The following is an 18,298-nucleotide window of genomic DNA, read 5'->3' on the forward strand; positions in this document are numbered from 1 at the left end:
ACGGACGCCAGACTTCAAAATCATTCATAGTTAAGAATGGGGGTGAGACAACAGAAAGTGGGAAAAATCTACCTCTTGGAAGGGAAATTCACTCCTGAAAGAGTTGTGAAGGGGTCTCCACTGAAGCTTTATCTCCATCCTTGTTTCCACAGTAAGCCGTATTTTCCAAAATCCAGTTATCACAAGGACATAGAGTGAGGTGAAATCTTCTGAACAGGGGCACAGATAACAAAACAAACACCACAGGGGTGTACTGTTAACCCTTCCCTATTGTATTCAAATCTTAGAGAGAGAGAGAGAGAGAGAGAGAGAGAGAGAGAGAGAGAGAGAGAGAGAGAGAGAGAGAGAGAGAGAAAGAAAGAGAAAGAGAAAGAGAAAAGAGAGGCTGGAGTTTCACTTAAAAATGTACCTGTTCTGACTTACATACAAATTTAACCTAAAAACAAATCTACAGAACTGCTTGTAGTTATACATTACTCTTCTCAGCCTTCTCTTCTGCAGACTAAACACACCGAGCTCTTCAGAGGAAGGAAATGGCATAACCATTTCTGCATAATCTGTGCCTAAAATAAACCTATAGCATTCATGGGGTTAATAGTAAGCAGGCATCATATATGCCATACCGAAATTAGGTTGGCTACAGACAATAATCAAAAACACTTGAAGCATTTGCTGTATCAGAGCTTCGTATTTGCAGCATTGTAACTTCACATTTTTAGTTGCATGAGAGAAATATGTGTTCACTGAGAATTGAGTTCAACAGAGCTTATCTTTTTAATTTAATATTTTAATACTTTCAAAATTACATTTGTATTCCCTTCTGTACTCACAGTGAGGTCTATGGAAGATATTGGACGTACTGCTGTGATGCTGTTTTAGAACCTTAGGATGTGATTTTGCTTTTTTCAGATCCATGATACTGTAGACAGGACATTTAACTTCAAGGCGTATTTAGGGTGTGCTGAATTACCTGGGGGTGAATATTTGGATGATTTTTTTGTGAATATTTATTAAGTGGTGATAATTTGAAGCTTACATGTTGGATAAGAACAGCTAATGAATTTAGAAGTCTAAGATTATTTTTAATGTTGGATAAATTTACATCTATTTGATTTGAAAATGATTTATTTTGGCTATACTTATGCTTTGCCCATTATGATTTTAAAAACAGCTAATTTGATACAAATTGTTTTAGTAACAAGATCATTTTTAAAAATCTTACTTTTGCTTTCTTTATTTTTCAGACTATGCTGAGGTTTATTAGAATGCTCCTAGTGGAGTTACTTTGCACATTTTCCCCATTACATTTTGTTCATTTTAAAATTCTATGGCTACAGATGAGCTGTGCTTGGTAAAATGGCTTTCCTAATTCCACAATGCATATTTGTTTTTTTCCCCTTCTAGTGGAGGCGATAGTGGAGTTTGACTACAAGGCTCAGCATGATGATGAGTTGACAATCAGTGTTGGTGACATAATCACCCACATCAGGAAAGAAGATGGAGGCTGGTGGGAAGGACAGCTCAAAGGCAGAAGAGGTTTGTTCCCTGACAACTTTGTAAGAGTGAGTACAAAGTGAAAACTGTTAACTGTCTTGTGTCTGGTCCTTTAGATGCGGATTTGCTGTCTAGATGATATATGCACCCAAATTAATTTTGAAAGTAGCATAAAGCCTAGTACCATTTAAAAAAACCCTGAAAGGCCAAAGTGCATGTTAAGAGGGAGACATGAGGACATTTCTGACAATCAGGTGAAGCAAACCATGAATGTCTTGCTTCTTGTTTTGCTCCTTAGAATTTTATCTCCCATTTGGTTTCCCTCATACGAAAAATACAAAATGCTTGAGTAGAGGAGGGCTGGTTTTAGGCAAAAAAAGAGAAAGAAAAGAAAAAAAGAAAGAAACCCTGCAAGATAATGGCTAAGTACTTTTCCTACAGTACTATTCCCATTCTCCCAGTTGCAGACTTAAATGTTGCTAACTTAAATGTATTGATGTTAAATGCATCTCTGTATACATTCACTTTGGCCTTTATAGTGATCTCTATCTATATCTATCTATCTATCTGCCAAAGACTATGAAAACGAGGACTGTGATTGGAAAGGGAAAGCTTGTGCAGATTCAAATTACGTTCTCACTGGAAATTCATGGTTTGAACATGCTTCTCAATCCAGTTTTGTTCTGGATTCTCATTATGGCCAATATTCAGGTGACATATCAGGTGGTGTTATCTAAAAGAAGCTTAATCACACTCCTGACAAGTCATAGCACTGACTGTTACAGCACACTCTGCCCAGGGATCTATCCATGAAGATGTTTGGAAAAGTGAAATAAAACAGGACACCTCTTGCTTAACTGATGTCAGCCATAAAGTTTGCATGCTTGTATTATGCTTATTTTTCATTATATTAGTCATTAGCACTTTGCTGAGTCTAATTCAGCTTGTTAGGTTTTGACCTATGAATTTCAAAGCTCTGGGTGACTTAGAAAATATCTGTTCTCATGTGGACTTCCTTTGAAGTTAGCCCTGATTTTGTGTTTATGCTTTTTTAGTAGCCACATTGTATGCCATTTTTGAATTATTTGCTGGATATGGAATACAAATATAGTAAAGGATGTACAGAAGATTGTTTCTTTGCATGATGGCTGGCTACTGATTGTAACATTGGAACTGTTTTTACTGCAAAGGGACATGCACATAAATTATATTAGATCATTTAAAAATATCATGACTTATTCTCTGTTGATACGAAAACCCAAAGGTTTAACTAACATAGAAGATTTAACTGTGGGCTGGAATTTGGCAGCAATTCAGCAAATAAGTAAGTGGAAGTCCTTTTACACTACAGTTTGTAGCTATTTTAATTGCCATGATTACATACTATGGGATCCTGGGGTTTGTAGTTTGCTAAGCCCTTGTAAGCTAAGCATCCCTTCATAAACTGTGAACGCAAGGCTGCATTTGCATTCTAGAATTAATGCAATTTGACACTATGATAGTTTTACAGGGTCTGTAGCTGCCTCTGTCAAAGAGCACTGGTGCCTCACCAAACCACAACTCCCACGATTCCACGGCATTGAGCCATGGCAGTTTAAGTGATATCAAACTGCATTAATTATACAGTGTACATGTAGCCCAAGACTCCAGATGGAATCTTGGCAGTTAAAGTGGAATCGTAGCACCATAATTGTGTGATGTAAAAGTGCCCTTGGTCCGTTCACATGTCAACACTGCATGGCTAGTTGACAACAAAAGTATGGGCTAACTCTGTTTGATATGACAAGAAGATTCTGCAATGCCCATAACAATCAGGAAACCACTACATATTTGTTCCCTAGCCATCAAGACTTTCTAACTTATTTGTTGTCAGAATGTTTTAGGAGGGAAAATAACATGTATTATTATTGTATTTATGGGGAAAATGTTAGGCATAATTTAACTGCATTGCAGTGATGATAAGGTTAATTGCTAATTCAGGCTAGTGAAATTATCTTATCTCTCTACATATAACCGCTTTGTAAAATAATGCTAAGGAAACTGGCTTCTTAAATTTATGTTCCCATCTTGAATTGTTAATGTTGGCAAATAAAATAAATAAATAAAAGTGTGGTAAAGTTTTGGATTGGAGCTGTCTAGTTTGCATTTCTAAAGTATTTTGGGATCCTTTTCCCAGGGGAGACAACAGATAAAAGATATAAAGAAAGTGCTGTGGAGTAAATTAGATACAGAAATGAAATGTACTTTTGCAAAGTACAAGTCTTCTTGCAGCAGGTTTGTACTGAGGAAATAAAAAGTTTTGCTGGAGGAACTGAGGATGTTACTATTCTAATACCATGTTGTGGTGTTTTATTTTTTGCGTTATACAAAGACAAAGGGTGTCTCAAACTTTGTTTGATACAGGTTTGCTTATAGCGAATGTGTGGAAAGATTAAGAATTAAAAGTATGGTAGCCAATTGCAGAATTGAATTTTTAATGTCAACCATATTTCTGAAATGATTGTGGGTTTCTGGTTAAAAAAAGAGCCCACACTTCTCTGGATGCTGTCTCTTCCAACCAACTTGTAGCATAAATATCACCAGGTGCACCTTTTAAGTGGGAGAGGTGCAGGATCTCACCTGTTTCCGGTGGTTACTGCAAAATACTGACAACATTTTACAGGTGTAAATGCAGATGGTTCACATATTGTGACTTGTTGGATTAGTTAAGACAGTTTCTTGGCAATGACATTTTAATGTAAAGTCGGAATGCATATCTCAAAATAAACAACTCTTCATTTATACTCTCTGTTTAAGCAACAGATACACAATGAAAGCTAAAGTGATTGGTCCTGTTCTTTGCCAACAGACCAGATTAATAACAGAGTTGAGCAACTGTGTCTTCTTTGTCTTCAATACTGTCTAAACATTCCTGTTAACCAAGAGACCAACCCAACCATCCATCCAATTCTTTACCATTTTTCCTTTTGCATAAAAGGAAATGGATGTCAGATTTACTAGAGAGGTTTTTGAATAGCACTTGGAATGTAATACTTTAATTATATATACTGTTAGGAAATTGTGCCATTATCATGCTCATTTACAGAGCCTTTAACAGTGGGCTGATTATTTTGTATGATTTGATTTAGATAAGTCAATGAGCAAACTTATTACTATTGAAAGGCCCTCTATTTTAGTCACACTGCAAACCAAAAGCACATCCTGTGAATTGGTGCCCTTTGCCTGGCAAATGTGGGTGACTTGTGCATATTTAAGTGACTCATATACCAACAAGAGCACTTTTGATTTGATCTCTAACCATCAGGAAGTCTAGAAAGGAATTTCAGTCATCCGGATTTTGTAATAGTTTAAAAGGGTGTGTAGCACAAGAAGTGAATTGTTGGAGAGTGTTAACTATTGTGTTTAAGCTTGATTATGATAACGGATTTATGGGCAATTTGAAGGGCCTTTTGGAATGTGGAATCCATACAGTGGGCCTGGAGCCCATTCTCATGACATAAGTATTAGCCCGAATTCTACTACTTCACCAAACTACAAACAACAGAATTCTGTAGGGTGAAGCAATGGTAATTAAATATAGTGGAATATAGTGCTGTAATTATATGCTTTGAATGGACCCCTGGATCATAGAAGGTACTCTACAGTAAGTTTGGGCAAAGTGCCCCCTTTTCCTGCAGCAAAAGGCAATTTCTGTGCCCCCTTGGCATTCCAGATAGTATGAAAAAATTAAAAATTGGGTTTCAAAATATCTTCTTGTTCTCAAATGCCCTTTAGGAGGTGTGGAAAGTGTTGATGCTATGTTTGGAAGCATGATTGGCAGACCGCTGGAAGTAATGCATGTCTCTGGTAGTCCACCCAAATGCATTGGTGCAGCTAATAATAATAATAATAATAATAATAATAATATATTTATAACCCATACTATCTCCCTCAGGGCAGTTTCCAGCAAAAGTAACAAAGTGGCAAACATTCAATACTGAAAACAACAAATAATAAATCAAAATATAAAATTATAAAAACTAACTGAAAAATATAACCAAAAATCAAACTGAAATTAATGTAACATAACACATCACAAACATTTACAACATGATAAAACTCTTAAAATTTAGACTTTTAAAGGCATTAAAAGCTAAGAAGATGGTGTACAGCATCCAACGGATGGAGGTAGGTGTCCAATATCTAGGCGGTGATATATCCATAAAGATGTACTAGTCCTTCTCTGCTCCTGGTGTAGTTTCCAAAGCTTGTTTTAGAGCCTAATGCCAAACAACTCCCAAGATCCTGAAACTAAAATGAATCTAATAGGCTTGCTCAAATAATTCGATTTCCCCGTTACCCGTTATTAATTCGTTACTTTCGTTACTTTTGAAGCAATATACGGCCTTGATTGTCCACACGTCTGGATATCGCGGTTTCGAACTGCGAGAGGCCGTTTTTTGTTATGTCGTCGTTTTTTTCGTTAGGAAAAAAAGCTTTTGCAAATCACCCAAACTCCCACCATTCCTAACAGCCTCAGGCCCTTTCCTTTTGCCCCTCAGCAAAAGGGGCGTCACGGGCTCAGCCAATGGGAGGGGGCGAGGGGGAAGGAGGCCGAGGAGGAGGAGGAAGACGGAGGGGGGAAATGGCCGCCGCCGCCTCGCCTCAGCTCAGGCCTGGTGTCTCTCTGTGAGGCGGGAAGGCGGCAGATGGAGCCGGGAATGGAGAGACCGAGAGAGACAGAGACACGCAGAGATGGAGGCTGGCGCGGGGCCCGGCGGTGAGGAGGAAGAGGCCCGGGATGTGAGGGGGTGTGGGCCAGGCCCGTCCTCGGCTGCTCCCGGGGAGGGAGGGAGGACTACAACTCCCAGGGGCCCAGATTCGCACCCTCCCTCCCCCCAATACAGGTCTCCATACGACGCTACATGAACTTGAATGGATACTGTGGTTGTGTTGTCGAAAGCTTTCATGGCCGGGATCACACTGTTGTGGTATGTATTCCGGGCCCTATGGCCATGTGCCAGAAGCATTCTCTCCTGACGTTTCACCCACATCTGTGGCAGACATACTCAGAGGTTTTGACGTCTGTGCGAAGCTAGGCAAGTGGGGTTTATATATCTGTGGAAGGTCCAGGGTGGGAGAAAGAACTCTTGTCTGTGGGAGGCAAGTGTGAATGTTGCAATTGGTCACCTTGATTAGCATTGAATAGCCTTGCAGCTTCAAAGCCTGGCTGCTTCCTACCTGGGGGAATCCTTTGTTGGGAGGTATTATCTGGCCCTGATTGTTTCCTGTCTGGAATTCCCATTTTCTGGGTGTTGTTCTTTTATTGTCCTGATTTTAGCTTTTCTGTAGCAAAAAATGCATATAAAATTGATTCTATAGGGAGGATAAATGATTGGATTTCAACTCCTACAGCTTAGCTTTCTCTGCCAATAATGGTACCATACCAAACTAAACCTCCCAAGATTCTGTAGCAGTGAGCCATCTTGGATATTGTAAGGGATTTATTATTATTATTATTATTATTATTATTATTATTATTATTATTATTATTATTATTAGACCTTGCTCCCAGGAAGGTGCCTTCGCTGTGGCTCCCAACTTATCTATCTACCTTTCCACATATTCTCCACATTGTGTGTATGTGTATGTATATTATATATACATGAGCCCCGATGGCGAAGTGTGTTAAAGCACTGAGCTGCTGAACTTGCAGACCGAAAGGTCCCAGGTTCAAATCCCGGGAGCAGAGTGAGTGCCCGCTGTTAGCTCCAGCTTCTGCCTACCTGGCAGCTTGAAAACATGCCAATGTGAGTAGATCAATAGGTACCGCTCTGGCGGGAAGGTAATGGCACTCCATGTAGTCATGCCGGCCACATGACCTTGGAGGTGTCTATGGACAACACTGGCTCTTGGGCTTAGAAATGGAGATGAGCACCAACCCCCAGAGTCAGACATGACTGAACTTAACGTCAAGGGATACCTTTACCTATATACACACACACACATATGCAGGGACTATATATATATATATATATATATATATATATATATATATATATACAGTATATATATCACACACACACCAATTTAACAAAGTTTCAGCCACAAAAACAAAGTTTCTGAAGTAGAACAATGACTTTCACAGTAAAGACAACCCAATTTAACAGGAAATAAGACTTTCAAACCAGGAACAGATTTCTGCAATTATTAAAAAATTGTTTATTATAAAAGCTATGAAAATTCGCCAAAAATCAGAGGATAAGGGAAACGTTCCAAATTTTGGTGAGCTATCAGTGTTAAATGTGTTCTACCACTGTACCAAGTTTGAAGAAGATCACTCAAAAAATGAGGGCGGGAGAGTCCTGTAAAATCTCCCCTCGTGCTGTTTTTTTTGGCCACTGCGCATGCGCGTCCGCCATTAACGAATTAATTTTGAAACTAACGAATTTTCGTTAATTTCGAATTTTTTGGGGGGCAAAATTCGGAATTGACCACAGAAACGAAACGCTGGCGCCCCCTACTTTTGAAACGAGTTTAGAATCAATTTTTTCATGGATCGCTCAAGCCTAGAATCTAACCATCTAACAAATTACATGAATACACAATGTTTAGAAATTATCTTCCTTTTCGTGCAGCTAAACTTGAGAATAGTTACTTTAAAACAGTTTCTTCGGTAAGATGTCTTTTTGTGCAGCTAAGATTGAGGATAGTTACTTAAGAACATGTTTCTTCAGTAAGAGACATCTAAGCTCATTTCAGAAAAGAAACATGCACTAATCTAAGGAAGGAAGTGTGAAAATTAGAGGAAATAACATCTACAACAAGCAGAAGATTTCAGAAGATGAAAGTGCAAACACCAAGAAAGCAAAAACAATTAATATGAACAGTTTATGCTGGAGCTCTTTTATTCACAGGATTGCCATTAGTTAACAATGACTTTAAGGCAGTTAACAAGATCTTTTGAAAACAGTGGGACATATTTCTGGATAGGAATGCCTAGCAATATGCTATAGTGAGTTTCCTTAAGTGGGTTTTTCTCTGAGAAACCAAATGTTCCTGACTCTTCCTAGCAGGTTTCATCTTCTTCCTGCTTGTGCTATATTAGGGGTTCCCAAACTAAGGCCTGTGGGCTGGATGCGGCTCTCCAATATCATTTATCTGCCCCCCCCCCCCCCGCCCTCAGTTATAGACTTAGGCTCGCCCTAAGTCTGACATGACTTGAAGGCACACAACAACAATAATCCTGATTAACTTGACTATCTCATCAGCAAGCAGCAGGCCCACACTTCCCATTGAAATCTTTGTAGGTTTATGTTGGTTAAAAATATTCTTATTTTTAAATATTGTATTCTTTCATTTTTTTTGCACTACAAATAAGATGTGCAGTATGCATAGGAATTTGTTCGTAATTTTTTTCAAACTATAGTCCGTCCACCCCCACACCCCAGCACTCTGAGGGACCGTGGACCGGCCCTCTACTTTGAAAGTTTGAGGACCCGTGCTGTATTCTCTCCATAGGAATTGAAGGCAAGAATTTGGCTGTTATTCAATGCACATTATAGCTTGCCTAATTTTCTTTGTTTTGCTGCTCTTTGCTTTGTGTCACAGACAACCACGAATCAAATGTAGAAAGCTTTAAAAAAGACTGAAAGGAATCCTCAGAAATCTCAACAAAGCTCCTTATTTGAACTTTGGGTTTCAGTCTCTGTTTTTGTTCCGTCCCCCAGGACGATGGTTTGCCTTACCTATTGGTCGTTTGTTTGTTTTCCCTCCTTTACATTTTGTTTCAGCCTCTGGCTGCAAAGGCCCAGGAAAGGTGGCTTGGAGTCTGCAAGAGCTGGCTGCAGTCTTCTTTGCAATGATTGGTCAAAGAGTACAACGTCTTAGGACCGCCTTTTTTTACCAGGGTCTAGTCTCCATTTTGGAGCCTCATTTTGGCTATAGTCTTCCAACGTGCTGCAGCTGTGCAAAGCTAACTGGGACAAATCATCCTCAAAACCAGGCCAATCTAAGCCTATCCAAATTAGATAAGTATTGAATTATACTGATCTGGAATAGAAAATCTAATTAGAGGAGCAAGGTTATTCCGTCGCTTCTAGAACTAATCTTTGCTGTAAAGATAGGGAAGGAAAGAGTTTCTCCTTCTATTATAGACAGCGTGATTAGGGTGTAGTGGTTTTATAATCACCTTTGCCTTCTGGAACCAGGGATAATTCTGTAACTAAAACCTATAGAAATTTGTTTCATTTTCTGTAACTTTAAGATCTGTGCCAAGTTTACAACCTTGTATGAATAAACATCCTTTTTTTTTTTTTTTGAAGTTTTCCAGACTCAGTCGTTCAATATTTTTAGGACAGCTTATAGGGATTTGCAGTTCGCCCGGATAAAGGACGGCACGTTTCAGCTTTATAGTTTTTTTTTATTGTCTGGCGGACGGCACAGTTTTTAATTGTAGTAAAAATATGACTATTTTTACTTTTTAAAGATTATATAAAAACAGATATCTTTAACAAAGAATTGTATGGTAAGGATTTTTGATTCTAAGCTCTCACTGAAGAAAAGTAATTTGCTATCTGATTGGCATTGATGATAACCAATATAACAACAAATTGACGTAACTTGGTCTATCAATAGCTTAAAACATGTAAAGGGGTAATGTATGGTTTTTCTTTTCACTCTTCTATCTTAAATATATTTCAAGATTCTTCAGTGCATTTCAGTAATGTGTTGAAAATTCATACTTCCCATTTCCACTGTTTTCCCCTTGTTTTAAACCTGCCATTAACTTTCTAGTATAGTGATTCCATTACTCAAAATATTTAAGCAATGTTTAGATTCATAATTTATATGTGGAATTCTCCTGGGATGTGGGAAGAGAAGGGCAGATGCCTTTTGATCCAGTCTATTTTTGGGTTCTCTCTGCTGAAGCAAAATACATATTTCCTTGGGGGCCTTTTGCTTTTATCTTTTTGTTTCATTGGAATGCTGCCCAAATGTACTCTTTTGTTGCTTCCTTTATTTTGTACTTGTCATGCCTTCACCTGAAAGTCCAGTATTACCTACAAGATAGGTAACACCATGAATCTGCTCTACGGTACAGTTGGCCAGTGGCCACTTCTTGGGGCAAACGAAGTGCAGGCATACCCTGTGTCACTCTTGTAGGTTGTTGCTTCTGCAAGGGAATAGAATCTACATTAGGCTGTCTGTGACTATTCACAGAAATATGGCAAGTTCCTAGGTTTGAGAATGAGGATTTTGTTACATATGGTTACAGTATTATGTTAATATAATATTCAGAAGTGGTTGCATAAAATAGTAGTACTTGTAGTTAGTTGAGAAAATCTTTATAAAATTAGTTGTAAAGTTGGGACAAGCATGAATAGTATATAGAGATTAGTCACACTACTGAGAGTACAGTGTTCCCTCACTTATCACAGGGATTAGGTTCTAGGATCACCTGCAATAAGTGAAAATCCGCAAAGTAGGGACACTATATATTTATACATTATTTTAGTAGTTATACACTATTTTAAGTCTTTATCAACCAATCGTGTGTTGATAAATTGCCGCCTCCTCCAGTTGCCGCTTGGGCTCCTTTTCTCTCCCTTTGGCTTCTCCTTCCTCCCTTCCTTAGGCTGTAAATTGTAATTTTTTATGATTTATATTATTATTTTATAGTTTATTGAAAAACTGTAAAACAGCAAATCCGCAAAAAGTGAACTGCGAAGTAGTGAGGGAACACTGTATTCTGGGGAAAAAACAACATTTGCAGTGTAATCCCAAGGTGGCACTTCAGTTTGCAGGATACAGTAGAGTCTCACTTATCCAACATAAACGGGCCGGCAGAATGTTGGATAAGCGAATATGTTGGATAATAAGGAGGCATTAAGGAAAAGCCTATTAAACATCAAATTAGGTTATGATTTTACAAGTTAAGCACCAAAACATCATGTTAGACAACAAATTTGGCAGAAAAAGTAGTTCAATAAGCAGTAATGCTTTGTAGTAATTACTGTATTTATGAATTTAGCACCAAAATATCACAATATATTGAAAACATTGACTACAAAAATGTGTTGGATAATCCAGAACGTTGGATAAGCGAGTGTTGGATAAGTGAGACTCTACTGTATATTAGCCCCAGCCTACCTGGACAATGGGAAGAATTTATGGAAATTGAAGTCCAAAACATCTGCAGGACACCAAGTTGTGGAAGGCTTAGTTTAACTATCTGTAGCCCAGTGTTCCCTTGGAAAGCAAACTGACCTTCATAAGGTTCCTGACCTTTTTTTCCTTTGGCTGTTCCTCTGAACTGGTGTACTTTTGTGAGTTCCTTGCTTGTTGTTTCACTGTAGCACCATGGCTTCACTATTTACTGGAACTGGTCCAGTTATAATAGCTGAAGCAATGTTCAAGGTTGTGTTAGCTAGTCCATCCAAAGTAATAGGCTAAGTTTGTAGAATGGCAGCAAAAGATAGTCAGCGGGTTGGCATATTTGGACTATGGTTTATGAAGCCATGGATAAGATCCACAGATGCACCTTAATATTTTTTCCCTCTTTGTGTCGCATGCTGGGTTTAGTGCTCCATGTATAACTTGTCATCGAATTAGTATTTCTTGTTGCTTCCAAACTGGACCACAATATGTAACATGGCCACAGAGCTAAAAGAGGTCTAGTCTTACTGACTGTCAGAAATCTTAAGTAAACAATCAAGGTTTCAAGTAATCAGCCTGTCAAAGACCCAGAAGAGGTACTCATTATCTCAAAGATGGTAATTTCTGAGAAGATACATCTTTAAAACCAGTAATTAAAAAAATGTTCATACTACTTTCTGGGGTTTGTTTATGTGATTATTACAAAATAGGCAGTCAGCCTCCACATTTGCTGGGTTTAGGAGAAGCCCCCACAAAAATGAAAAAACTGAATTATAAAACTACATTTTCATAATAATGATAATGATAATTTTATTTCTTACCTGTTTCTTACCTTGTGACTCAAGGTGGGTTACAGCATCACTAAAAACACATAATAGTCTAAAACCCACTATAAAATACACATATTAAACATATTTCTACAAAATACATATTAAAATACATAGAACAAAGATTAAACATAAGACAAGTTTAAAATTTGTGAATAAAACTGGCTGCGTAGACTTATCAGAAGAGATAGGTCTTCAATGGTGTTTTAAATTCTGACAGCTAAATGACCTGTCAGAGCTCTTCTGGCAAGTCATTCCACAGTCGTGGGGTGGCCAATGAAAAGGTCCTCTGGGTGACAGTCGCCAGTCAGTCTCTGGCTGGCTAGAGCAGACACCCCCCCCCCCCCCCCAAGAGGACCTCAGTGTTCGGGGCGGATTGTATGGGAGTAGGCGAATCCTGTAGGTAACCTGCATCCAAACCATGTAGGGTTTTAACCAACACTTTGTACTTTGCACAGAAACTAATTGGCAGCCAGTGGAGTGACTTTAGCATGTGTGTAATATGCTCACTCCTGGATGTTACTGTAACCAATCTGGCTGCCATATTTTGAACCAACTAGAGTTTCTGAACCTGGTACAGAGATAGGTACAAAGCGTAGTGCAGAAGTCTAACCTTGAGGTTACCAGTGCATGCACTACCATCTTCAGGTCCTCCAAATCTAGGAAGGGGTTCAGCTGCAGTCTCAGCTGAAGGAGAACATGTTTCTTGGCATTTCTGGATTCCCCAGCACAACTCTCTGGACAAATTTCACCAGATGCTGATCATAAGAATTGCACTGGAGAACCCAGAGAGCCCTAGAGAGAACACTTCATGAAATCCGCAAACTTCAAGTCAACTACATACCGTAGCAACAAAGATTGTTGTTAGCCCACCCAACATGTGAAATACTATGTGTTGTGTCTTTTATTGTGCAAATAGTAGTTTGGAATATCAATATAAATAGTGACGAACTGTGTATTATGTGAAATGTTCCATTGCCCAAAGGGGGAGTGATTAAACTAAATTTTAACCACTGCTGGTTTCTTCACTTCCTTGATAATCAGTGTAAATGTATGAGAAATATGTGAGAACAATGCTTACACACTTCAAACTACGGGCTGACATCATTTATAGTGAATGCAACCCAAAGGGCATGTATATTTGTGTTTTCTCCTCTGGAATATTTGAATGTTGCCAAAGATCTGATGCGTCTTCATATTTATTACTTAGGAATATGTGCAAAATATTCAAATACCATTAGATACAAAATTTTGAAAACACTTTGGAAAATGAATTTATTTAAAATGTGTTTTTTTAAGCTGGACTAAAGGAAAGTAAAAGGTTTTTATTTTATTTTATGGTAGCAGTTACATTTTAATTTCCATTTGGAGTGGTTTGTTTAGAACCAATGTTGAACTGTATCACTGTATCTATTGAGCATGGTAGTTACATAGCAGTTATTTACAGACCGGATGTGCTCATAAATATCCCTTTTATTAGCAAAGAAAGAACCGGATGGATAAAAATACTACAACCGTGAGTGTTGATGATCCAACTAGATTGTGGGCTTTCTGCCATCTTGTCATTGCACTCTGCTCTATAAATTAACAGCTGGATTTTAACACTGTACTCATTCCTCATGAAAGAATGAAGAGCCTCTTTTTAGAGATCACGATTGGCCATTGAAAGTCCAGCTGGTACTCTCCTTTTACTCTATGTCTCTTGTAGTTCTTTCAGTCTCCTCCCTTGGTGCTAGTGTCTCTAAACTACAGCAATCACTTCCAAATATTTCTGGAATCATCCTTTATACATACCTTAGTATGTATAAAGGTAATGCTCTGACATGATTTGCTTTATCTATGAAAACATACTTTCTTAGATGACTCAATGATCCATCTATCAAAATATATGTTAACATCACCTGATAACAGTTTCCATGCTATTTTGTATTGTAGCTTTATAGGGGAAACACAGTCTACCAGCTTCTTAGCTGCTTGTCTAATATTGGCTATTGTCTCTGTCTTTACTTTTGCCTAAATCCTGTTTCAGGGGAAAACATACCTCAAAACACAGAAGGTTTGTACAGAAAACACCCTGTTTTCACAGTCTGTTTAGTGGGGATTTTCCTCCAACAACCATAAATATCCTTCCTTTTATGGTCACTACTGTTTCTGATACTCATGATGATTAACTTTTAAAAAAGCGTTTGTCTCTAATGCAATTCTCAAATAGGTTTCCATAGGAACAAGGTCATAGTAATTTAAAAGGGGGGGGGGGGAGACAACAATGATGACAAATTGATTGAAAGAACCAGAATGATAGACATAGAAATTACAATGGTTTCAGAGTTTTAGATCTCTATGGAATGATTAGAATAATTTAGCAGCCAAATTGATCAAAAGACTTCAGTTTTTCTCATCGTTACATAAAACTGTGCAGATTGAGCTGGTGTGTGTGTGTGTGAGAGAGAGAGGGGGGGGGGAATGAACAGGGTCTTTTTATGTTCTCATTTTTCCATTGAAGTGAAGCCATTCTTTTCCCCTCGGGGCCAACATCTTAGTAATGCATTTTGGCCTGAAACTGTATGAAAAAAAATGCATGCTTCCATTAAAGGAATTCATTTGTGCTCTGTTATCCAGCCACCACCTCTTGCTCTTAGTCTTGGCTGTATTTAAATATTTACAATCCCAGATCTCTCCAGAGAATTATCTATGACAATAATGTCAGAAGTATGTTCCCCTCAGTCTAGAAGTGCTTTCTGCATATATTTCATCGGGCAAATACTTGTACACTTATAAATTGCTCTGTTTGCTTCACATTCTAGTAATCTCATTTATGACCCCCGAATCCTTCCATCTTCATAAAGCACGCATGCCCATACCAGCTCTAGTTATGGTGGCCATGTATTTTTCTGTAAAGTGCCTTTGTTTCACTGTGACTTTTGGGGGACTGTACTTGCCTAGCATCACCTTTCTTCAGTAATGTGTAACCAAGTCAGAATAATATAAGATATTTATTTACTGGTTTGTCCCTTGGCTTAAATTCAGTATTTTTGAAGAAGAGAAGACATTTTCCTTGGAATATAAAATATTTGCATAATGAGTTATATGGAAAACCTCATGTTCTCATATGTGAAAGTCAAAAAAGTGTAGCTTTTTGCTTCATGAAATTCACTTATGTTTGAAACAGTGATTGGAAGCATATTGTTTTTCTGAATTATTGTTTTCAGAATGTTTCTGCTTGTTGCAGAAATTGTATTTTGGCTTCCTTGTCACTTGAAAATGTAGAAGGAAGTATGTATCTCTCTGCTAATGTATAGCAGCAGATATTAAAGAAAGCTTGCTGTTTTACTGTGGAAATGAGGTGAAAGGTAGAGAAAATAAATGTGCTGTGGCGCTAATGTCTTGTTTTGAAATACCCATCTTCAAATATTTGTGTCAAGGGTTTTCTCCCCTGGAGGAGTTTTTAACACAGTACCCTTAATTCGGGACAAGGGTAAAACTTGGATTCAGCAATAGTGGAGAGAATGTTTTGTATTATCGGTAGTTGTCCATAGATTCAGTGGAGCAAGAGTATTCTGCCTATCTTGTATTGCTGGGGTTGCTGCCATATGCTTATTCACCACATCCTTCATTAGAAGTTCAGTTTTGTGCATGTTTCCTCAAGGAAGTTGGACGAAAGGATAAACTAGATAATATGAGGGTGGGAAAAAGTATGCCCTATGGAGAGTATGCCGAAAGGTCGGCAGTTCAAATTCGGAGAATGGGGTGAGCTCCCACTGTTAGCTCAGCTCCTGCCAACCTAGCAATCTGAAAACATGTGAATGTGAATAGATCAGTAGGTACAGCTTAGGTGGGAAAGTAACGGCGCTCAATGCAGTCATGATGGCCGCATGACCTACGAGGTGTCTACGAACAATGCCAGCTTTTCGGCTTAGAAATGGAGATGAGTACCACCACCCCAGAGTCGGACATGACTAGACTTAATGTCAAGGGGAAACCTTTACCTTTACCTATGGGCTGCATGCAGCCCCGAAGGCTATTTGTTTAGCCTTTGCATCTCCAAAAAACTTTTGTTTGAAAAACAATGGGAAAAATATAATGTCGTCCCATTAAGAGATTTTGCCATGTTTTGGGACCATTAACAAACAGTTACCCAAAAAGTGTCCTTTTAGTTCCTTCCTGCCGAAAGAAAGCTGTCTCCTGGATGTAAAAGCACTCTAATGAGAATTGGAGAGGCACTGGTGAAAAAAGAAAAATAGGAACTTTTTCTTTGAAGAAGTGAAGTTGGTGGATGAAGGTATCCCGCTAAGGGCTCAGGGGGAAGATGGTGGTAAAGTCGTCTCATAATCTCCAATCGGTGCTCAATCCTTATGTAATAAAAGCATGGTGTGCAGCTTAGGACCTCTCTCTTTCATTTCTTCCTATTTATTCATACAAGCACATTTGGGCCTGATATGAATTGAGACTAATGTTCAATGGTAATGCGATATAAACCACCCCGGCTTTATGTGTTCATCCCTCAATTTATCCTTGCTTGATGTGTGTGTCCTTTAAAAACACAGATACCAATGGAATCCATTTGTTTTGTTTTTTAAGTTGGGGCAAAGAGGATTTTGGAATGAAATGGTTTGGCTAGAGAGTTTGCTTTTTCCTTACAAGTGTACAGCAATCAGGACTAAGCATGGGTCCTTGAGATTGAAAAGACAATGATCCAAAATTACATGCTATAGATCATGCAGTTTAATTCTCAAGTGACAGTACTATTGACGTGTTGTTATATTGTGTGTGAAACCTTCAGGCATTTTGAATCAAGAGAGGGCTATTCCTATGTCCTGTCAGGCAAGAATCAAAGGCAAATTGCCAGGTACTGTAGTATGACAGACAATGACATAGTGGTAGGAGCATTGTCATCATACTCCTAAATCATTAAGATTCTTGCAAAGACTTGTGTTGAAATGGATTAAATCCCATCTTTTCCAACAAAAGTCTTTACAGGAAATATTTGTTCAAAGATAAGCCTTTTGAATTCATATGTTGAATTCCTATGCTCCTGTAATTTTGATTGATAGATTAGATCTGTTTCCAGTATTTATAGATTTTTCTGTAGTGGGTGGTGTGTATGTGTCTTTAAATAATCATGATGTTAGGGTTTTCTGTGGACTATTTACATACTTTTCTATCTTGATTACATTCCTTCTATGATCATGTTTCTCTAATGAATATCTGGTAGGTAGTTTACAAAAGATACAGCATCCTGATGTTCAGCTGTGTGGTGCGTGTGTTTGTGTTGAAATTTATCAGTGCAAATCCAGGATCTATTTAAATCTATTTAATTCTAATATCTCAGTGTTGCATCCAGAAGATGCTACTTTTCTGAGTATGGCCCCACATTGAAGGGTAAAAGTTGAGGAAAGGAGAGGAAGGCCAAAAAACAACAACAACCATGAATGTGGCAGTACTTCTTAGACTGGCTGTTTTTATTTTTGCATGAGCTTTCATGAATATAAACACACTTATCTGGATTCAGCGCTAAGTACTCAGGTATAGACAATGTCCAGAAGGATGTAAATGGTGACAGTTGCCCTAAATGTTCAAAGAGCTGCATAAAGTGATACAAGTATTTGAGATATTTACAGTGGACGTTATTGATATATGAAAGCAATAAATGTGCTTGCTAAGTGATAGTTTCCTTGGGTTCAAAACTTTCTTTGAGAAGATTGATTTTATTATGGTTGGAAGGAGTCCTACCATATAATATATGTAGTGAGCCATGGACCCATTGTCTTTGTTCTTACCTCTGTTGATATATTGGAATTTGTCACTACAATTCAGCTATTTCTTTTTCTAGACTTCCCTTT

At 38.2% G+C, this 18,298-nt stretch overlaps 1 protein-coding gene across 4 annotated transcripts in view; it reads left to right on the top strand.

Annotated features, from left to right (window-relative positions):
- Positions 1–18,298, top strand: part of sh3kbp1 (SH3 domain containing kinase binding protein 1) — a 241,000-nt gene that overhangs the window by 24,096 nt on the left and 198,606 nt on the right. For 3 of the 4 annotated variants that reach the window (XR_010004972.1, XM_062977243.1, XM_062977244.1), the window contains exon 2: positions 1,405–1,562. Coding sequence is in view for 3 of the 4 variants with exons in the window: in XM_062977243.1 (XP_062833313.1) it covers positions 1,405–1,562 (158 nt within the window). In the remaining variant the exon portion in view is untranslated. The remainder of the gene's footprint in view (positions 1–1,404; positions 1,563–18,298) is intronic. The other variant, XM_062977245.1, reaches the window with a different exon arrangement.

Source organism: Anolis carolinensis, chromosome 3, assembly GCF_035594765.1.
Source record: "Anolis carolinensis isolate JA03-04 chromosome 3, rAnoCar3.1.pri, whole genome shotgun sequence".
NCBI lineage: Eukaryota > Metazoa > Chordata > Lepidosauria > Squamata > Dactyloidae > Anolis > Anolis carolinensis.